General features: G+C 43.3%; 1 protein-coding gene and 1 long non-coding RNA gene across 8 annotated transcripts in view; one reads left to right on the top strand and one right to left on the bottom strand.

Moving 5' to 3' along the window:
- LOC128344737 (uncharacterized) overlaps positions 1 to 20,156 on the top strand; it is a 65,513-nt gene extending 45,357 nt beyond the window's left edge. The window contains exon 3 of the long non-coding RNA XR_008316015.1: positions 20,041 to 20,156. This is a non-coding gene — a long non-coding RNA (uncharacterized LOC128344737). The remainder of the gene's footprint in view (positions 1 to 20,040) is intronic.
- The window catches only part of TRPC4 (transient receptor potential cation channel subfamily C member 4), a 280,034-nt gene that overhangs the window by 28,440 nt on the left and 228,193 nt on the right, over positions 1 to 23,401 (bottom strand). For 6 of the 7 annotated variants that reach the window (XR_008316011.1, XM_053295519.1, XM_053295521.1 and 3 more), the window contains 2 exons: positions 20,037 to 20,373; positions 3,683 to 3,822 (listed from right to left, as the gene is read on the bottom strand). Coding sequence is in view for 6 of the 7 variants with exons in the window: in XM_053295519.1 (XP_053151494.1) it covers positions 3,683 to 3,822; positions 20,037 to 20,373 (477 nt within the window). In the remaining variant the exon portion in view is untranslated. Of the gene's footprint in view, positions 1 to 3,682; positions 3,823 to 20,036; positions 20,374 to 23,401 lie in introns of those variants that run through there. The other variant, XM_053295523.1, reaches the window with a different exon arrangement.

The following is a 23,401-nucleotide window of genomic DNA, read 5'->3' as shown; positions in this document are numbered from 1 at the left end:
CTTCGGGAGTCAAATGGCCAGCGCTGCATTTGCGGCATGGCCCAGAGCGGCTCTTCCCTGCAGGGAAGAGCTGCTCTCGGCCGCGCTGCAAACGCAGCGCCAGTCTGAGTCTAGCTCCCAAAGGGGCTGCACAGCCCCTTCTGGAGTTAAACGGCCAGCCCTGTGCCAGCCTAACTCGCTCCTGAATGGAGCTGCAGGCTCTGTTCGGGAGCCAGGCCATGCCCCCCACGTCTGACGTCAGACTCTGGGGGTGGAGTGAGCGGGGCCGTGGCTGCACACAGGCCACTGGTGGTCAGGCTCCGCTACTGGTGCCCAAGATAGCCAGAATGTTTCATCTGTGTTATTCCTAAAGCTGCGATTTTAGCCATTGAGGCATACTCGTGTGGCTTAAAATTAAGATACTAAAGCCAACCAATCTCTGGGGAGCTAAAAAGTACTAATTTGAGTGGACATATATTGGTCTAATTTCAGATACTGTTGTCTTGGATTCTGACTGCAGAAGGGAGACATCTGGAAGATGAAGAGATTATTAGGATTTCAAGTTAATTGCAGCTGAAAATGAATAGTAATTGGACATCAGAGATGCTCTGAATGGTTTGTGCAACCAGATGAGGCAGTCTGTTGCTTTGCATTTAACCAATACACGACATTTTCTGGTAACTGAATAATAGGCCTTTTTACACTTGAGAGGACATCCATTTGGCTACTGAACACAATAATATGCAGCATCCACCATGCCAAGCAGCAACATTGCCCCTCTCTCAAATCTACTTGAAACTGAACTGCAATTGTGCAATCATTAGGGACATCAGTGCAGGTGCTGAGACCAACAACCACAAAGGCATGTTGTGGAAGGATAGCTATACTGTATATTGGACCTCCTGAGGACAGGAGGTTCACAGAACTGTGAAGCCTGGGGATTGGGGGTGGGGGGCAGGGGATTGCCAAATCCAGTCCCCTGCTCATGCTAAATTGGGTTATGTGGAAACTGCTGGAGACATGTTTTTGTGGCTTCCCTCAAAATTCCTAGCCTGTATATTTGCACTGAAATTTCACTTTCAGAAAAACTGGGGGTAGCCAAGTGATCTGCAGACCTCCCTGCCATGCCTGGCATCCAGGAAATGTTGCTGATTTTTAAAAACAGACTGATGTGACAGGCAGCCATACATGGATGATAGGAACCTATGGAAAACAACGTTAAAAGTGCTACATGGCTGCTCAGAAGTGTTAATTCATTTCTGCAGCAGCCCTGGTGGGTTCCTAATATCTGCATAAGGCTGCTTGTCAGGTCAGCCACTGTTCTCTTCCTTCTTTCATTGAAGCTTCTTGGATATTTCACATGAATAGGAACAGAAATCTCAAGATTTGCCTCCAAAGTTGATTGTAGGGGAAATCCAGCAGTGACCCTAATGTGCAATTGCTGGGTTAGGACCAAAATAGCAGCAGCATAGATCTGTGAATGATGTCTTGGTTTGTGTTTTCTCAAATGCAGCCAACATTCTCTGTTCCCCTCCTCCTTCAACAAGTTCTAGCTCCCGCCCTGCTCGTCTGCGGGGAGAGCGGGCTTAGCCTGCTCTCCCTGTAAAACCAGCAAAAGCGGGTCTCGCTGATTGTGAGACCCACCTCAATGTATCAGAAAACAACAAGCATTGGTGACCAACCATTATGGCAAGTGTATCTCAAGTAAAGTCAAACACAAAGTTTGTACCATATGCCATTGTACAACTACCATATGCAATTGTACAAATGAGGCCCCTCCATGCCCTGGAAGTTTTTCACACCTAGCATTTAGTTTGTTTCCTCTGGATTGGAGGGTGTGCATTCGCATATTGGCCAAATTTACCCCTAAGTCCCTGATTGCTATCGGGGAGCACTTCACACACAATTCAGGTTTTTCATTCTGTGTTAGAGTGTAGCCTGATCTTGGGTTAAAAAAAAATCCACTTTTTGCATCATGGGGGGGGTGGGGCGGGGAGCAACTTCAAACCCGCAGTAAAGCCTACTGTCTGGGAAAGCACCTGAGATAGACTATTGATTTAGGAAAATGATAGCAATGCAGCAATTGGAAAGTAAGCAGGACCAATTTGGACAGATCTGCTTCAGTTTCGACCCCAAATAGCAGTCATCTGAATTGCTTGGAATTGAACTGAATTGGTTGGAATTGAATTTGAATTGAAACAAAGCGGCCTGAAGTGCCCCGCTACAATTTGAATCTGATTTGGCATGTTGGAGGTATTTTAAAAAAGTTTTTAATGGGAAATGCACAGAAATCCTTGCACCTATTTATCTGAAATTTGGCAGGCTTCGTGTCCTGAAAAGGAGCTATCATTCTTGCAGAGCTTATCTTGTTTTGTCTCAAAACAAAAACTTTATAGGTGTGAAAAAGATCAGATTTTAAAGTGTACCTTCTTAGAAATCTCTGCAACTATTTACTTGTAATTTGGCAGACTTCATGAGCTCAGAAAGGGGCTACAATCCCTACAATGTTCATCCCATTCTAACAAAAAAAAGAAAGAAAGAAAAGTTATAGGAGTTTTAGTGATTTCTCATTATTTCCAAATCAAAATGACCCTCCAAATTGTATCAAATCAAAGTGCAATAAATGGCTGAAGTAGCCATTTGGGCTACTTCATTTTGGGCCCGCTCCAAAGCAACAAAGCTGCTTCTGAATTCAAACTTTGTTTCTGTGCACAGCCCTACAGGTCCCAAGGAGAAGATGACTTGTTCCAATAAGGGTTTGGTGAGAACTGAACCCTTAAGATGTTTTAATGAAAGGCCGTATAAAGATTTAGCAATAAATAACAATAAACCCTTTACTTCCTGGGCCTACTAGCCTTCTAGGCCCTGTCCCCTGGTTAAGGAATGTGAATTGGTCTGGAGCCTGGCCCTCAATCAGCTCTCCATTATCTGTCACTGGGCCTACTGGCTGACAGCCTAACAAACTGCACATGTAAGGAGACTCTGCAGGGATGCACCAGGAGCCCATGAGCAATGTCCCCTGTTATCCAGCATGTGCTGTTGTTCCAGGGGATTAAGGCTTTTGAGCGCAGCTCACATTCTGGAAGTGCTCTGCAAAATCAGAAACATGTCGCTGAGGATCAGTGATATGTTTCTGATCCTGCAGAGTGCTTTAGGAGTGCTTAAATGTGTGCTTCATTAGCCAGAATGTCAGCCACTGTCTGTAGCAGTAAGCAGGCTGGCCCCTCAGTTGTACCTGGCTGCAGTTACTGGAGATTCTGACTTGGGTTTCTCTGGAGTTGGGGTCTCTGACTCAAGTGCTCCTTGGATATTGGAGTCCAGTGACTTTGCCATCTGTGTCTTTGACCTAGCTAGCCCATCTCCCACTTAGTCAGTGCTCAGGTCACTGCTGGTGGTCTTGATCATGACACCATCATGGACTACTACGATGATGACGACCCTCCTGTTCCTGTTCAGTAGTGCCTCAAACACCATTTCCTCCCAGTGAAAAATGCTCCCCTCAGACTTTCCCATTTTAGAAAATAAATTTTCACAGTGCGTCCCCAAAGCCCTCCTTTCCAAGTCACTGCTCACTAAAAGGGCAAATTACTGACCAATGGCACTAGAAAGGCAATATGAAACTAAGGATGTTGGGAAACAATAGGATCACATCCAAGAGTAAACATTAAATATCTAATATATTAGTAATATTTATGTGAATTACCTTTGAAAATGCAACAATTTTCAAAGAAATTGTTGCCAGATACAATGAATTCATTACGAAATCCATCAAGTTCCACCAGTCATGAATATAATCCTGCAGTCCGCCATCCCACATTTGTTTAATTTCTCCCCAGATAAATCCTGCAAATATAAGAAGCAGACACTTTGAGCATGCTTAAACACATCCATCATAATAATCCATATTATTAATCACCATCCAGCCTAACCTTCTGCAGAGGTGTCAGGTTTGTCCACTGTGCAAGGTAGGGAGGGCAATTTCCAGCAATCTTAGGAACACAGGAAGCTGCCATATAACGAGTCAGACCACTGGTCCATCTAGCTCAGTATTGTCTACACAGATTGGCAGCGGTTTCTGCAAGGTTGCAGGCAGGAGTCTCTCTCAGCTCTATCTTAGAGATGCCAGGGAGGGAACCTGGGACCTTCTCCATGCAAGCATGCAGATTCTCTCCCCTGAGCAGCTCCATCCCCTAAGGGGAATATCTTACAGTGCTTACACATCTCCCATTCAAATGCAAACAGGGTGGACCATGCTTAGTAAAGGGGACCATTCATGCTTGCTCCCACCAGACCAGCTCTTCTCTCTTCCCTTCCTCCTGCAGCTGCTTAAGCCTCCCAAAAATATTTCCCTGATTGTTGGGGGTCCCTCAGGGAGACAGGTGATTGCAGAGGAAAAATCTGTCATGTCCACAGAAAGTTATTCAGGATATTGACCATTGTAGCAACTTCTTTTATTACTTTTCATTTGTGGTCCACCTTTCCAAATCCATAGGAAGTTCTCCTGCTTGGGAAGCCTTACTGAAATGAGCAGGAGCTGCAACAACAATGGCTGCTATTCTGCACACTGTTGCATGTACTTCAGTCCCATTGATTGCAGCTGCGACATCAAAAACCTACTGTGAAATCTTCACCAAACACACACACACAACCCTATGAGGTCAAAAGGCAGTGGATGCTCTCATATTTATAACTGCCTTTCAAACTTTTATTTTCTGCTAATGGATCTGTTTACACAACATTGCCTAAAACCTAGCAAAAGCAGTACCTTTTTTCTTTTTTCTCATGCTGTTTGAATGACACTTGAGGGGAACTGCATGAACATCCATTCACTTCAACTGAATCTTATTGTTCAAAAAGAAATCTTTTACAATCTCTGACAGCCCTGAACAACATCTTTCTTTGCCATAGTAGTCATAACTCATGCAGCACTCTCATGCTGGGCAACGGCTAATTTGAAACACCAGTTTTCACACATGCAGGTAACTTTGCACAACTGCAATGGGCACAATTGCAAACGGTACAAAACTATTTATGGTATAAAACTATCATTCAAGGTATTAACTTAGACTCCTTCTAAGTAAACTCTAGAGGTGATAGAAAGTGCTACTCAAACAGCAAAATGCCAAGTATTCTATTTATATCCTCCAAAATGGATTTTCTTTGCCTTTTTCAGGCTTCAGTTTATTAAGGTGGGCAGCTGCATTTCATGAAGGTGCAACAGATGGGGCTGGGGTCACCACCTTTTTGTTGGGGCAGGACTCTGTCTTTGACAACTGCATGGCAGGGGAAATTTTAACTCGTGCAGTTTTCCCCAGCCTAGAGATGTGATAACAGGAACAGGCTTCTGTTGTTGAATGTATGATGTATGTAATGATTAAAGGCACAGTAGCTTGCCAGAAAGAACAATTGTATCCAGAGGCGTATCTAGGGAAAATAGAGCCACTGAAATTGCGCCCCCTGTCCAAATATCTGACACCCATCTTTCAGATAACTTCACCATAATATCAGCTCAAAAATATAAGTTAAGCTTGTTAATCTTTTAATATTTCAAAAACTATTTAGCAGTGGACATAGCCAGACCAAAAAATGCTGGAAAACTACAAATTTCAGTATTCTGGGGCTCATGAAATACCCGAATACTATATGGAGGTGTACTTGGAAAACTAAACAGAAGTGCCTGTCTAATTCTCTACTATGCATTGTAGCATCACTATTACATCAGTTTTAAAAATAAATGGAGAATTTGACTTTCCCCAGATACTAGGGCCTTGCAGAGGCCATTTGAGCATACATGGTGGCCATTTTGTTTTTGGTGGCCATTAAAATTGTTTTTTTTAATTTAAAAAAATGGTGCCCCCTTCAAGTGGTGCCTGGGGCATGTGCCCTGCCTGCCCTACCCTAGATACGCCCCTGATTGTATCCAAGACCTTTGGATAGGAGATCATGCAGATCAAAACAAAACAAAACAAAACAAAAACCACCCACACATTTTATGCTGCTGGAAATTCAGCCGCAAGTTCTCATTATATAGCTCAGCTACCCTATAGCACATTTCAGTCACCTGTCCCCTCCTCCGCATGCCACAGGCTGATATTAATAGGGTAGCCATCTGCCTGGGCTCCAGAAAAATGGCAGGAAGAAATAAAATAGGTACAGCCTTTCTCTGCCAGGTTCAGAAAAGCTTCACTTGAATTTTTCTCTAACGTGCAACTGTTAAAGGCAACAGGCATGCTGCCAGAAAAACAAGCCTTAATCTGAGAGGAAATAATAGCAAAATATACCTTGCAGTGTAAATTTGTGCAGGGAATCATGACAAAAGAAGAGAGAAAGTCATTGGCCTCATTTACACAATCATTCAAATCTAGGTTTCATGTTGAGTTACCAACACCAAGACAGGAATCTCAAATTCATCTTTGGCCATAAACCATCTTGGTATGGGTTCACACAGTCATGCTAAGTTTGGCAACCCACATTACTACTATTACTACTACCAATATTTATATACCATGCTTCAACCAAAGTTCTCAAAGTGGTTTACATAGACAAATAAATAATACATAAATAAAATGGCTCCTTGTCTCCAAAGGGCTCCCAATCTAAAAAGAAACATAAGGCAGATCCCAGCAACAGCCACTGGAGGGCTGCTGTGCTGAGGTTGGATAGGGCAAGTTGCTCTCCCCCTGTTTGCACACTAGAGCCCTTTAGCAATGCAGAGGGATTGCTTTTCCACAATTTTTTGGAAGCAGAATTAAAACAGTAGTTCTACAAGGCAGTCAGTATAGCACTTTAATATCCAGCAACTCTCTTTCCCGTGGCCTTCTGTAATGCTTACTGAAGAGTAAGCTCCACTCAGGAAAAGTCCTATCCAGTGCTAACTAAAGCCTCCTCTTTGCAAGTTCAGGCTGATAGTTTCCCTGTTTAGCATAGCTAGGAGGTTGCTGCCCAATTGCCTCTAATATGCCCCTTACATAACTTGCCTGAATTATAATAAAGTCAATTTATTTTCCCATTCAGGGTGATAGGTGTTGGAAGTGAAGGACTTTGAGCTGTCTCTTGTCTCAATGACAGTGGAAGACAGACTAGTGAGTCAGAGGGCTAGAGGGTCAAGACACTGGTCATCCCTTCTCTACTGCTCTGACACTATCCCTACTCTCAGGGACACTTCCTTCCTTCCTTCCTTCCTTTCTTGTCATTTTCTCTCTCCCTTCTCTTCCTCCTTCTACTTTGCAACATGCAAGCTCCTCTCCCCTGCACCATGTGTGCAGAGATGCAGAATCCATCTGCATCCAGCTAGCTAGAAAGATTAGAGATCCTAACTCCTCACTTTCCTATCTAGAATGTTCTCTAATAAATTTCATTTATATTGATTTGAAACTATGAACTGGCTTCAAGTTACTTTACTCTCAGCATACACACATGCCTAACTAAATTCTGCTGTGTTGTGCCTCTGTGCACTCTGCTATAGTGAAAAAGGGTTTCTCCTACCAGAGAGAATTCCCAACAATAGGGAGGCTTTAATTACATATATACTTTTACTGTTTTCTTTTCACTTTTTACTGATGAATAGAGCTATTCTACAGTTTTAAAACCAAAAGGAAAAATGAGAGGAAATGAGGTGGGTCTCACAATCAAGGACACCCACCTCGGGCGGGTTAGCGGTGAGAGCGGGCTTAGCCCACTCTTGCCGCACATGAGCAGTCAATCTGTTCCGGGTGGCCAAAATGGCTGCCCACACGACTGCTGGCTCCGTTACAGAGCTGGCGGGGGCTGGGGGGATCAGGAGCTGCGTGGCCCCCACAAGTTCCAGCATGTCCTGCGCAAGTGCACAGGGCATGCTGGAGAGACCCCCAAGCTGGGAGGCTGCTTTTGAGCGTCCGGGTCGGGGGTCTTCTCATGAGTTGCTGTGGTGCGGAGCCGCACCACAGCGACACACAATTAGAAAAACTGGGTTTGCAGAGTGCTCGCTCCGCAAACGTGATTTAAGGGCAGGGCTACTTAAGCAGGTGACCCACTTAAGAACCATCGAGTTCGCAGCCGAGCCCGGTGGTTCTCACAATGGGAGAAAATCGGGATAGCCTCCACTAGCCCGATTTTCTCCCATTGTGTGAATAGCCTCAATAAGTAATGAAAGCATCCTCCCCTGTGGGAAAAGAAAATGAAAGTAGTGCAATGCAGAGAGGAAATAATTAATGAAAGCCTCAGTAGGGCAGTTCAAAGAAATGTCATTATAGCCTCCCCACATGGGAATAGAAACTGACAAACTGTGGGGTCAGGACCCCCAGAAGGTCCCAAACAACTTATAAAGGGGTCCAAAACAACTCAGGAGGGAGCTGTCCGGAGGGCAGGGACCTCACCCAACATGCCCAAGGTGTGGAGATGATCAAGGAGGCAGACGAAGACAGAAGCCTACAAATACTCGGCTCCTCTGCTGTTCACAAAGCCAAGGGTAAGCCCATGAACTTCTTTGAACTCCTTGCACTTCTTTGGCTGACAGTCCAGGGGAGAGATTGCTCTCAGATTAGAACTCATCTAGTGATTGCCAAAGAAGTGCCCTGGCTGTGCTTTCCTTGGCTTTGTGAGTAGTGGAGGATCTGGGTGGTTCAGTGCCTGTCCTTCTGTTCACCACCCAATGCCATGAAAGTTTTTCACACTCAGCTTTTAGTTTGCATCTCCTCCAGAATGGAGGCTGGGCATTCACATATTGGCCAAATTTACCCTCAAGTCCCTGAGGGTATCAGGGAGCATTTCACACACAATTTGGGGTTTTCACCCTGTGTTAAGAGTGTAGCCTGATTTATACCTGGGGCAAAAAATTTCACTTTCTGTGTCAGTCTTTCTGGGCAACTTTAAACTTGCATTAAAGCCTGCTGTCTGGGAAAACTCTTGGAGAAGTCGGAGCAGCTCTTCATTTTACATTCTCAACCATGTCTCTTCCTGAATTTTGGGTTAGTGTGCAAGTGGAGTACAAATAAACAAACGAGAAAGCCATGAAAACACTAATTCCCTTCTGTTGTATTCTATCCAGTAATCTTTTGTGTTCTGTGGTTTAAAAGTTTGTCCCAGTGGGGATCCTGCAGACAGTGTGGGGGATGGAGTCAGAAAGGAATGGGAAGGTAAAGGAGAAGGAGAAAAAGGAATTGTTTCTGAATAAACTCTTAGTTAAATCCACATAAGATTACTTGTGTTTGTGAGGGAAGCAGCTATAAAACACCTTTCCTTGATTCCTACTTGTGTGAATCAGAATTCTCAGCAGTTGCTGCTATATACTAGGGATGTGCAGAACTGGTCTGGCGGTCCGACAATTCGGTGATCAAACCGAACTCCCCCCCCCCCCGGTTCCATCAGACTGGAACCAGACCTCAAACTTTTTTAAATAAAAAATTAAAATATAAAAATCAAGTACCTTTAGCCCCTTCGGGGGGCTTGCTATAGTCGCGGGTGTGTGTGTGTGTTCCGCGTGGGTTCCCTCTCCCCCTGCCGGCGTTCGTCATCACCGCTGCAGCCGGGAAACCATAGCCTTTTTGGCCCTTCTGGGCCTCGGTAAAAGCGAGCAGCCGCCATTTTGGTGGCCACCGCACTTGCACAAATGCCCTCTGTGAAGCCATGGCCATGGCCTTGCAGAGGGCTTTTGCGCATGCGCGGCAGCCACCAAAATGGTAGCTGTTCGCTTTTACCGAGGCCCAGAAGGGCCAAAAAGGCTATGGTTTCCCGGCAGTGGCGATGATGATGAAAGCTAGCAGGGGGAGAGGGAACCCACGTGGGAAACCCCGCCCCCGCGACTATAGCAAGCCCCCCGAAGGGGCTAAAGGTACTTGATTTTTATATTTTAATTTTTTATTTAAAAAAGTTTGCGGACCGGTCCATGGACCGGACCCAGCGGTCCGGTTCCAGTCTGACGGAACCGGGGGGGGGGGGAGTTCGGTTTGATCACGAACCCCTGGACCGAATTGTCGGACCGCCAGACCAGTTCTGCACATCCCTAGTATACAGCAGCACTTGAACTTGATTTTTATATTAATTTTTTTTAAAAAATCGCGGACGGGGTGGTGGTGGTGGTTCGATGGGGGCCGGACCGAACTGGCCCAGTTCCATTCGAGGCCGACCTGCTATTCTGCTATCCCCTGGTATTGCTATGTCAATTATTTTAACTTGTTTTTCTTTCTTCTCGACTACAGTTATATCTGGTGTATTGTGTGGCAGATCTGGTGTATCGTGTGGCAAACAGTTTGTCTGTTTGTAGCTGGAAGTCCCATAATATTTTTGCATCTTCACTTTCTATAACTTTTCAATTTTATAGTCCCACCAATTTTTGGCTAGAGGTAGCTTTTATGATTTGCAGATGTTCCAGTGTATCATCTTTGCTATCTTGTCATGTCGTTGTCTTTAGTCAGTCTGTGGTCCACTGTTTCATCTGCTTCTTTACAAAGGTGGCACTTGCTATTTGTTGTTGACTTTTCAACTTTTGCTCGTATTGCATTTGTTCTTAGTGCCTGTTCTTGTGCAGCCAGTATTAAACCCTCTGTTTCTTTCTTCAAGTTGCCATTCATAAGCCATTGGCAGGTCTTGGTGATGTTTGATTTTCCACTTACATTGTGCAAATATTGACCATGCAGTGGCTTATTTTTCCATTTTTCTGCTTGGTTCTTGATTTGTTCTTTCTTGTAGGCCTGCTTTGTTTCATTGGTGTTGAATAGTTTCTCGTTATTGACCATTTGAAGTGCATCTTCTTCACTGTCCTTGATATATTCTTCAAGTCCTCTTTTCTCCTCCTCTACTGTTTGATGGACTTGTAGCATTCCTCTTCCATCTGAGCTGCGAGGGAGGTAGAGCCTATCTACATCACTGTGGGGGTGCAGAGCATGATTGATGGTCATGATTTTCCTGGTCTTACGATCTAGCGTTTCTAGCTCTGCCTGGGTCCAGTCTTTTATTGCTGCACTGTATCTGATAATAGGTACAGCCCAGGTGTTTTTGGCATGTATGGTGTTCCTACCATTGACTTTAGGATTTTTCTAACTCTCCTGACATATTCACTTCCAATTTTTCTTTTAACTTCAGTGTGTGCGATGTTATCATCCTGGAGAATGCCCAAGTATTTGTAATGTTCTTTCTCTTCCAGGTTCTTGATCTTGCTTCCATTGGGCAGTTCTATTCCTTCTGTTTTTGATATTTTTCCTCTGTTCATTTTTTAATGCAGCACACTTGTCTAGTCCAAACTCCATTGCTTTATTGCTACTGAATATATGGACAGTGTTTAGCAGTGATTCGATTTCTTATTGGGACTTTCCATACAACTTCAAATCATCCATGTAGAGCAGATGGTTTATTTTACTTGATGTTTTAGATGTTTGGTATCTGAGGCCTGTTTTGTTTAATATTTGTGAAAGTGGAGTTGTGGCGATTACAAACAACACAGGGGATAGTGAGTTCCTTTGGAAAATACCTCTTCTAACGCTAACCTGTCCAAGTGTCTCACCATTGATTGTTAACTGTGTACTACTACTACTATTATTATTATTATTAATAATAATAATAAATAATTATTCTTTCCCTTTACAGTTTCTTACACTTTACTTGCTAGTCATGCTGGCATCCCCATGGACTTGGTAGTAGCTTTCCTCCTTTTTGGTAGACATTTTATGATGCTGGGCTTCTATTAAACTCCTCATTTTAGATAACTTTCATCTTCTGAAGTGTCTGTGTTAGACTTCCTTGATGATTCTCTCCTCACATGTATACTGAATTTGATCACACTATGGTCACTGTTCCCTAAAGGTTCCATGACACTGACATCTCGCACCAGGTCCTGTGCACCCTGGACTCAGGATTAAGTCCAGGGTCGCCTGCTCTCTGGTAAGTTCCATGACCAACTGTTCTAGGGCACAGTCATTAAACTTATCGAGAAATTTGGCCTCTTTGTCATTACCTGAATGTGAATTCAGCCAGGTTATGTGTGAGTAATGTTACCAGCTGAGCTTATTCTGCCTACTCCTAGAAACCTCCTTGGTTGCAACAGCATCTGCAGGCTTGAAGATTGCACTTTTGTTATGCTCAGGATTTGCACTGCAAAAACAAACCAGTCAATAACACCTGTCTGACTGTGTGAACAACATTATTATTATTTCTTGTTTACACAGTCAAACAGGTGTTATTGACTGGTTTGTTTTATCCAGACATCGAGTCCTTCCCAAGGACCTGGGATGGCTGAATTTTATCATCAATACTTTTGGTTATTATAGATATCATCGCAAAATATAGGCTGTTCCAAGTAAAGTTGCTTTTTGTAGTTGGCTGATGGTGATTTCTGTGGCTCCTATCGCGTTGAGGTGTTCTTCAAGGTCTTTTGGAATTGCACCTAGGGCACCTTCTGCCTTTCCATCTAAGCATTTCTCCAGTCCTTGTTCCTCTGCCCCATGATTACTTTGTCCCTGTGCTTCCAGATGCCCTGCCCCCTGGGCCTTAGCCTCTTTCCTCATTATCCTATTCTCACTATTCTCACTCAGCATCTCACCCATGAGCCTCCCTTCCCTATCAGCATCCATTCTTGCTTCCTGTCAACACTAGAAGGCGAGAGCGGAGTGGATTCATGGTGTCTCATTGAAAATCTCATTTGCTATCATAGAATCCACACTCAGAACACCTCAGAAACAACAGAACCCTATACGCCATGGCTTCCCCATGGGGGTGGTTGGCACCCTATGTGAACTACACCACCACTCGCTCTGGGCCACCCCAGCACCCCCAAGTGCACTTATGGGGCTGCTGAAAGCTCCATTATACCTTATGAGGAAAAACCTTAAAGACGCGTAAATTTTAACAATTCACCAAAAATCAGCCCTCTGCCCAAATCCTTTGGAAAAATTCAGGTAGCTTCCTTGCTCCTACCTGGCACTACCACCAACCCCACACTGCTCTAGGCCACCTCTTTCCCCCCGACGTGAAGCGATACACCCTCCATTATACTTAATGGGGAAAAACCTTAAAGACGCGTAAATTTCAGAAATTCACCAAAAATCAGCCCTCTGCCCAATCCCTCTGCAATTGGGGTGGTAGCCTCCACCCATTAGGCACTACCACCCAACCCCACTATTTTGCCCCTGGGACCCAAAATTCGAGTAGACGTCACATCAGACCTTTTTGCATTGAAGTCAATGGGAGGCAAAAAGGCGGGAAATTCAAATAGACGTCATTGCTCAAAAAGGAGGGGGAAGAAGAAGGCATTTATTGGCCACAAAATGGAGGGCTGAAACAACAGATATTTCTGAGCCGAAACGGGGGTGATTCGTTTCGGCTCCGAAAAATTTCGGATGGCTGGAAGGGTGATTCGGTTCGGATCCGAATCACCCGAAATTGGCTGTTTCGGGTACAGATCGTTCTGTACCCGAAACCTTTCGCACATCCCTAGCAACTTCTCCAAAATTGCAGGCAGATTCTCTCAGCCCTGTTGCTGCCAAGGAAGGGAAGGCACCTGGAATCTCCTGCATGCAAGCATGCAGGTGCTTTCCCCAGAGCAGTCTCATCCCCTAAGGCAGGCCTACTCAGTTTCGGCCCTCCTGTAGATGTTTGCCTACAACTCCCATAACCCCAGGCTATTGGTTACTGTGGCTGAGGATTATGGGATCTGTCATCCAAAAACAGCTGGGGGGCCTGTTGAGCAGGCCTGCCCTATGGATAATATCTTACAGTGTTCACACATGCAGTCTCCCATTCAAATGCAAACCAGAGTGGACCCTGCTCACACATGCAGTCAAATGCAAACTAGGGTAGACTCTGCTTAGCAAAAGGGAGAATTCATGCTTGCTACATGAAGACCTCTCCTCCAATGTGTCCCATGCCCCCCACCCCCCCAAAAAACTGAGAAGTCTACACCCCTGGTTTTTGAATGATTGATCTGATTGAGTGTTAGAAATTTGTTGAGAGCAATAAAAAATATGATTATTCAGAATCCCCCCCCCCATTATTTAAACATGTCCCCAAGCATAAACTAACTGGAAATTTGTCTGAATCACATGGTATCTGAGAGATCTGAGTTCTAAAGATCTGCCTACAATGTTCCTTTGAAAATGGGGTGAGGTTGGTGGGAATGGAGAAACATAGCAAAAAGATACAGGGCATTTCCTTTTTTCAGCCACTGTATTTTGTATTTTAAGATGTATTTTAAAATACTATTTTGTATTTTGTATTTTTATTGGTTGTTTACCAAGTATTTTGTATCTAAAACACATTTTCTCAGGTATTTGTATTTTGTATCTAAGATACTTTTTCTGAGTATTTTGCACATCTCTGCATGTGCTGCTATGTCATAGGACAAATACTTCCAAGCACTGTTCGCACTCCAGAAGCACTCTGCAGGATTGGAACATGCCACATGCACAGGAGAATAGAAGGAGTTGTGCATAGGCTCCCGGCACATCCCCCACAGAGTTTCCTTACATGCATGCTTCATTAGGCAGGATGCTGTACATGCAGTGACGTGCAGGAGCAAGCATTGGGTTCATGTTCCTCTCACATCACACATTGAGTGCTTACGTAAACCAAATGCATAACTCAGTGGTAAAGTACTTCTTTTGTATGCAGAAGGCCCCATGTTCCATTTCTAGCATCTCGAGTAGGCCTGTGCAATGTTGGAGCCAGAATATCTGATCCAGTCCGATATCCCCAGTATCAGATGCTATCAGCAATAATTCCAATCTGATATAGGGAAGCCTATATTGCAGGGCTGCTCAACTTTGGCCGTCCTGCAGATGTTGGCCTACAACTCCCACAATCCTTGGCTATTGGCCACTCTGACTGGGGATTATGGGTTTTGTAGTCCAATAACAGTGGGGGTGGGGGCAAAGTTGAGCAGGTCTGCTATACTGGACTGGAATTATCAGATCAGATATTGGAATATCAGAAAAAAAATGCCGAGGAGATTGGGTCGGAAGCTGGCTTGGAGACATGTAGTCTCCAAGCCAGCCCCCAACCTGATCTTCAGAACTGCAAGCATAAAATCAGGGGTTGGGGAAACAAAGCCAATCCCTCGCCAGGATGTACCCATTGTCCAAGTGGGTACTTCCTGGGAGGTTGGCTTTGACCCCTCACCCCAACCTTGCAATTTGGCTCCTGCAGTCCTTAGCTACCCTACTGGTAGCTCCTGGGCTTATCTGAAGTAACTCTCCAGACATTTGGGGTTGTTTCTTCCTCCTTTTCTTTCCAGCCAATACTGAAAATCCAATTGGCTGGCCAAATGAGGTCCTCGGGGTTACTTTGGCTTTCTCTCCCATTAATCTCTCTCTCTTTTCTTTCCCCACAAAGCAACTTCTCTTGCTCCCCTCCTGTACTGGAACAACACTATCCTGGAATTCAGCTATTTTGAAGTTAACATTCCTTATACGGTCAATGTCCATTTTTGTACAAGCTGCAATTTTGTGACTGGCCCCACCACCCCAAGCCACCGTTTTGTGTCTGGCTCCAAGCCACTATTTTGTGCTGATAGTTTCCAAGTTTCTGGCACACAAAAAGAGACTAGCTCCAGGAAGTCTTAAGTGTCCTCCTGTACAGTGTTTATATCAACTGACACTTCCCATTCAGACAACTGGGAGCCATAAGGTAGCTGCTCAATAGCATTCTGAGTTTTATGAACAGTTACACTTCTGTAAAGTGTAAATTTACAGAAAATTCAATAAATGAATGAATGAATGAATGAATGAATGAATGTAGATAGGCACATGTATGAAGATGGGAAAATTAACCTTATTTCAGGGGAAGCCAAAAGACTCCATTAAACAAGTTAAAATTATCACAGTGTTTCTGCATATTTCTGGAGTTGGCACAGAAATTTCAATTTCAGGGTTCCTCCTAAAGTGAACTATCTGAGACTCTAAAGAGGAAGCCAAGCAGGTTTCCATGAGACAATTGGATGTTTCAGAGCGTTCTGCAGATTCCTGCATTATGAACTATTCTTAGACTCCTTTTTGTGCCAGTCTGCCAGAACCTTGAGAACTATCAATGCAAAATAGTGGCTTGGAGAGGTGGAGCCAGTAAATAAATGGCAGCTATTGCGACTACATCATTAAATATGTGACTGGATGTACCACATTTATTAACAGCAATTCAAGGCTCAAATAGCAGCTTTTTTATTGTTAAAGTCAACACTTTTGAATTGTTCTCAACATTTGCATTGATCTGGCTATGTTGTTCCCATGAAACTCCGTCCCTAAGGTCCTACTAAGGAAATCTGCCCATAAAATTTTACTGCATGGATATAACTTGCATGCATAAAGGCAAACATTGTTGTTCAAATGAGTCAATTGCAATCTTAGATATGTCTTGCAGAACAGACAAAATGAACATGATGAATTGTCCCAAGCAATAGGTAATCACTTGTTTGACAATGAAGTTCCGATTGAGGTTAAATCTAAATATTATGCAGAGTTCAATGGTTGTGTCCTCTATGCTTTATATATGGTGTGTATACAAAGCAGCTCCAGGCAGGCTGCATCTGGGTAGAAAATGTGCACATGGAGAGAGGCTGCTCAACCCTTCCCCCTTCAGCCCAACACCCCCTTCTTAATCTGCTTCTTCATCGGGGGTGGGCAAGATTAAGGTTTTGCATAATTGAAATGAATTGGGATAATTGGGATGAAAAAGCAACTTGGGGAGGACAATTATGGAAAAGAGTTAAAGAACCTCTCATCACCTCCCTTTCTTCCAGCCCGACAGCTGAGGGTTCGAAATCAATGTGGAGAAAAGCATCATGGAACTCTGCCTGTGTTGACTGAGCCCAAGTGATCTGAAAAGATGTATGGCATTGTGGAGAAGGATCTCTCCCCACCCCCCACAATTACAGGCTTTGGGCACAATTCTCCTATATAAGTCTCACTAAAATTAATGTAGCCATGAATGTGACAAGAGCTCGCCACAGAGTTCAGTAAAGCTTTGCTCCCATTGCCACCCTTTAGTGTACATGCATCACTGGAGGACAAGTTATGAGTGGTAAAGGGAAGCTGATGTGTAGCTCCAGTATCCCAATCCAGCCTTCACTCTCACTCAGGTGTGTTACATCTCCGTGCCTCCAACTTTGCTTACACAGAAACTATCCCAATGTGCTGCTATGGTCCCCAGATTTTTTATTTTTTGGTTATGGTCCTTCTTTGTTGTGAGTAGCCATACCTGGAATCTTCCCAACCATGCCCAAAAGGCCAATGCCAATGATATCTAGCCATAAGTAAGCATTCTGAAGAACACACTTAAACATTTCCTGTCACAATCAAGCTGATTTTAAAATCCTGATCCAAAATCAATGACTTAAAAATCATTCAGGTGGATCAGGTGTAGTGCTAATCTTTAGGATATATCACCTGCATTTATTTTATGACAACCAGTTAAAAGCTGAAGGATTGAAGAGAGAAACATGGATGTGCATTAATGGAGAACTGCTGGGAGAGAAAGAAGCTTAACTGCCTTTTGAAGTGTGGCATTGGTTATACATCCACCTTACTAAAAGAGAGATAAATCAGCTATCGAAAGTAGACAAGAACTATGGATTTGGTTGCAAGGCTAAGTGGGAACAAACTACGCATTCCGTGTATCATAAAGCCCTGACAGTAGTTTTAATAAAAAGTTGCCTCAGGATGTGGCAGTTCTGCATGAACAAAAGCAGATGGAGAGAGGGAGGGAGGGAGGAGGAACTAGTTACTTATACTACCTTTTTTTCTATTTCCACTCAAAATCCTCTCATCCCAACTGCTTTTGCCCCTGCAGAGTTGCAGATGAGATAAACAGATGTTTGGGACTATGTCACATGAGAAATAGTTTAGGGGAGATTTTGAGTTGAAAAATTCCAGTAAGAAAGAGTTAAGAACCTCCAACTCCTGAAGCTCCCTGTTGAAAATTACAGACTTGTAAGGCTGCTTGGGGGCCGGGGGAGGGGGGAGACACTGCTGGGATTTATTTACGCTTTTGCATGAAACACGTAGTTCATCCTCTGTTTTTGGTTGGCTGGTATTTCCTTTTCTTTCACTTCCTCATCTCTACCAAGATAGATCTATCAATCAAGATAGATCTAAGGAAAGTTGCGCAGGAAAATATAGGAACGGGAACTGGAATTTAACTGGCATTTTAACTGTCAAAATGGCTTTTAGAATAAAATCAAATATTGTTTGCATTGAATATGGAGGCATCTGAGATTTTATCTTATGTTTCACAGTCAGCTAAAGAAGTCGTGTACAAATAGGCTAGGAGACAACAAGCAAGACCTGTAATTAAAAACTGTTGGTTATGCTATGGGCTATTTGAGGTTAGGAAGCTTCCCAGAGTTTGGTCAAACTCAAGAGCTGTACAGTTTATTTTTCTCCAAGGCTCAGAAAAAATGCCTTGCCTGCTGATCCCTAGAGCCTTAAAAGTCTCTTTGGGGGTGTTTCCATAGCTCTGTTTGAACTGAGATTAGCGTCTATGATTTGGAGGGAGAGAGAGCGAGACAGTGAGAGAGAGATATGAAAAGTTAAGGCAATTTAAAACAGTGAAATTAATATTACAAATCAATTTAGAACTTTCAGGGGAAAAGCAAGTCCCTTGTCCATGCTCTTAAAAAAATACTCATAATTAGTGACCTATTTTCAAACTGAACTAAGGACATTTCTCCCATCACTGGGATATCAGGGATCACTGCCCCAGGCTCCTCCACTGCTGAAGTATCTGCTCTGCCTGTTATATGGATTTACTTTGTAATAGCTTATCTTACAATGTGATGGCCATGAAGGTACTTGTCCTGCAGTCTTTTTATCAAAAATAAGCCTTGCCACTGTGTGAAATGAAAACAACATACCTTACATGGTGCCTTAAAGTTTGTATTTCCGCATTTATATGTATGCCATTAAAGACAAGGCACATCCACTCCCCCTATCAGATTTAACTCCCCACATCTATGATCCTGGAGAGGGAACAGAACCCTGAAGAATGACCAATTTGCAACTCAAACTAATGTTTGTTGAAAACAAAAATCCTTGATGAAGAATGGTATATAAGTACATTCAATTAAACATACACAGAACGACGGCTATGCTGAAAGTTCTCTCTTGAGCTATATAGTAATTCTAATGTAGACCGATTATTTTCTATATCAGCCAAACAATTTATCTTAAAATGTTGGATGATGAAAAGGTATTTGGTTCGCAATGTACCGCTGGCAATAAAGCATGATGATATTTAGTGTCTGTGTTTTCCCCTTGGGAGGGTCAGGCTACATTTCAGATATTACTGATTCCCACCCCACTTTGGGGATTTTAAAAACTTGCTTATGAGCAAGTATTTGCTCATCTTTATTTATTATTTTTCTATCTAAACCATTTGGGGAACTTTTTTTGAAAAGCAGTACATAAATATTTGTCATCATATTTGACTTTAAAAAACAACAACTCCTCAGTGTATTACAATCCCAGATTAATGTTGTAAATATCAGCACTCACAGGTGTGTGTAGTTGCTGAACCCACAGAAATGAATGCTGAAATTCTTGTTGACGGTCGCCATTTGACTGGTAAAATAAGAATTTGCCAGTGGCTGCATTTGCACGTAACACAGAACCAGACCTGCGGGTCCGCTGCGCCCCCCCCCCCCGCTCACCGGCTCGCCTGTCCGAATTCGGACGAAACAAAGAGCAGGGCATAATGGTCTGGAAACCTCTGCACCATTCAACTCCAGTTCCCCGTTATGTCCGAATGTGGCCAATGTGTCTCTGAGCCTTTGGACATTCACAAAATGTGTCTGTGATTAACAGCATTCACATGAGAATACTGACATTCCCTTTATTTCACACAGTTGTTTTTATTTGCCAGCATGCATAATGGAAAAACACCTCATGATTTACATCACTTTCCTTATGCCTTATTTAAAAAATAACCCTGATTTAAATAATCTGCTACTGCCCTATATCGATTATGGACAGACGACCAATCTAGTCTGAAATAAAAACTCTTTTCTATTCCAATGCTTTCCTTCACATTTCCCATTTGAATAATGCTAGGCAATTACTGAAAAGTTGTCTTTTCAATTGTATTTTCTTTACTAATACATTTACCCAGGACCCACGGTAATATCATCCACTCGACGATGGTTGGTGGAGGTCCCTGCATGTTCAGATCAGACCTGTCAATGTGTTGAGAGGCGAGCAGCAGAAGAAACAAGAAAGTCAAGTAGGATGCAGTATGGCAGATAAATTTGATGAATGGCTTCCTGATGAACAGCCCTAATGGGCTCTTGGGAGCTATCAGATAGCAGATAGAGAAGACAGGGAAAAGGAATCCAATGATGACGCAAGTCAACATCTTCACAGCCCAGTGTCGCCGCCTCCAGCCTGGGAACTCATCATACCAACGAGATGCAAGGAGTTGCTGGCAGTTTGGTTGGGCAACAAACTAAGGAAAAAGAAAAAGAACAATCAGATCTCTTCCACCTAAAGCATCACCATGTAGAAGGAATTTCAACAAGTGCAACTTATTTCCTGCCTCCATGACAAGCTGAAATTCTCTGCATGATGTGGCAATCCCTCTCCCTTATATATTAAAAAAAGGTATAAAAATCTTATCCTCCGTTGCATTTGGTTGTCATATTAATTAGGGAAGTGCTTCCTTTTTTCTTATCGCAATGGTGCAGTGAGGGGAGAAGCCTCTAGGAGGAATTTTCCTTTCAATGAAACACCTGCAAATAATAAAGTTCTCTAAAGGTCTGGGCATGGCAATACTATAAAGTTGTCATTAGTTCAGCTTCCAAATTCAGAGATGGCCCAAGACTTTGGCATCTCTGAGTGGCACCAAATGTCCCCTGCCCCCCGCCACCACATTTCCCCACTAACTGCTGCTGCCACATATCAGCTTGTCAAAGAGCCACTTCAAATTTGAGTCATCCTCAGAGTGCTGGATTCAAAAAGGAGGAGGATGGAGCAGATGAGGAAATATAGAAGAAAGGAGAGGAGAATTGTGAGGAAACACTCTAGTCCATATTACACATCACATCAAACGTTCTGAACGTGTTTGAACCTTTGGTGTGTTTGAACGTGTTTGAACCTATGAACGTTTGAACGTGTTTGAACCTTTGGTGCTTTGGATCCAGACCTAAAGGGGTCCCATTCCTGTTAATTGGGGTTTAATTTCAAATTGTATACGAGAGCCCATTAGGAACATATATCCTCTAATGGCCACCATCCTTTTATTGCCCCTGATGCTGTGACCATCACACAGAAATAGGAAGGTGAGTTTTCCCCCCATCACTTTATTTTTATACCAGCAAATGATTCACCAACATGACTTTTTTTGGTCTGGCTGGCTTCTGGTAAAGGCAGAGAAACAGGGCAAATAAGGAAAAAAAAGCTATACAGTAGACAGATTTACTATTTGATTGCTTGCCCTTCCCTTTAAAGCATTTGATAACATGGGCCCTAGATACCTTGGGCACCTCCACAGGCCTTCTAACCAACCAGCCATTGAGATTTTTGGGAGGGATTCTGCTCTGTTTGCTGTCACTGGCTGAGGTTAGTTTATGTAAACACAGGATAAAATCTTTTCACTGGTGCCCTCTAGGCTTTGGACTCCCTCCCACAGGATGGTCAAACTTTTCTTTCCCTCCTGGCTTCCACATCCACAGGGTTCTAAAAATCTGTAAGTCCCATCAGTTCTATGGAGTAAAATGCTGGGTGGCATTGATGGAAGGTTGTTGCTAAGCTCTGTTTGGCAGATTCTGCACTGTAGAATCAGATTCTGATTGCTGATTTTTTTATTGTTTCAATGTGTTTTATTGTAGTTTTGGATGCTTTTATATTTTAGTCTACATTGTTAGTCACCTTGTGGCCAGTCAATGAAAGCTGGAATACAAATCAATCAATCAAATCAATCGCCATTGAAAGAGAAGCAGCACAGAATCAAGCTTCTCTAGTCCTACCCGATGTTTCCTATTTCATATGTTCAAGGCAAGCAGATGGATTATTATATCATAATGTGAATGCAAGAGGCTTTGTTTCAAACACCACATGCAGTGGATGGAACCATGGGGGCTCAGCCTCAGCCCCCCAGATGCAGAACTGAGGCCCAGGCGAAGACAGTAATTGGCTTATTAGTGTATATGTTCAAGGGCAACACTGCAAAGAAAATCCATATATTGTTTCCTTCCGATGAAATATAAGATTCATACAACTTCCTTAGGAACTCACAAGAAACATCTTGACTGTGTGTGAATTTGCTTGATTATAATCTCAGTAACTGCATGTAACTTTTTTTAATCCCTCTCTGGAATGAAAGTTTGGCCCAAAGGATAAAAAGGGAGAAACCATTTTTTTAAAGAAAATCTCAGCAGAAACTGGCTGACATCCCCACTTATCAAAGTGTGAATGCTGCAAAGGAAGCACACACACATTTGCTGCATTCCACAGTAGAGTAACATGGGCTCTTATGTGTGTGGGGTGTGTGTGTGTGCAATTTTCACCAAGTTCCCCTTCCCTCTGAAGCATTCTGTGACCCCCCTAAATATGTCCTTGAGGTTCTCAGTGTGTGTGTGTGTGTGTGTGTGTTTGCTTCAGAAGTAGGCATGCAGCCTTTGGCTGCCCGTGCAGAGATAGGATTTCAGTCCCTAATTTCACACAAATTGGGGATCATTCATTTATTAATTACTGGCAAAATAAGGCATAGTCTTCTTCTGATAGATCTCATTTAATATTTTAAGAACATAAGGACAGCCCTGCTGGATCAGGCCCAAGGCCTATCTAGTCCATAATCCTGTTTAACACAGTGGAGCATAGGAACATAGGAAGCTACCTTATACTGAGTCAGACAATTGGTCTATCTAGCTCAGTATTGTCTACACAGACTGGCAGTGGCTTCTCCAAGGTTGCAGACAGGAGTCTCTCTCAGCCCTATCTTGAAGATGCCTGGGAGGGAACTTGGAACCTTCTGCATGCAAGTATACAGATGCTCTTCCCAGAGCGACTTCATCCCCTAAGGGGAATATCTCACAGTGCTCACATATAGTCTCCCATTCAAATGCAAATCAGGGCAGACCCTGATTAGCAAAGGGGTCAATGCATGCTTGCTACCACAAGAGGAGCTCTCCTCCAACGTGCCTCTGAGAAGCCCACAGACAAGAAGACTTGCCTTCTCTCCTGCTGTTGCTCCCGTGCAACTGGTATTTAGCGGCATCTTGCCTCTGAGTTTGAAGGTGGCCTATAGACACCAGACTAGTAGTCATTGATAGACCTGATCTCTATGACTTTGTCTAAGCCACTTTTAAAGCTATCCAAGCTAGTGGCCCTCACCACATCCCGTGGCAGAGAATTCCATAGGTTAATTATGTGCTGTGTGAAAAAGTACTTCCTTTTGTCGGTCCTGTCAAAACTTCAGTTTCATGGGATGACCCCTGGTTCTTGTATTGTTTTATAAGAAATATAATTTTGATACC

The sequence above is a fragment of the Hemicordylus capensis genome, chromosome 2 (assembly GCF_027244095.1).
Source record: "Hemicordylus capensis ecotype Gifberg chromosome 2, rHemCap1.1.pri, whole genome shotgun sequence".
Lineage (NCBI taxonomy): Eukaryota > Metazoa > Chordata > Lepidosauria > Squamata > Cordylidae > Hemicordylus > Hemicordylus capensis.
Note: the sequence above shows the minus strand (reverse complement) of the source record. Positions and strands in the feature narration are given on the sequence as shown.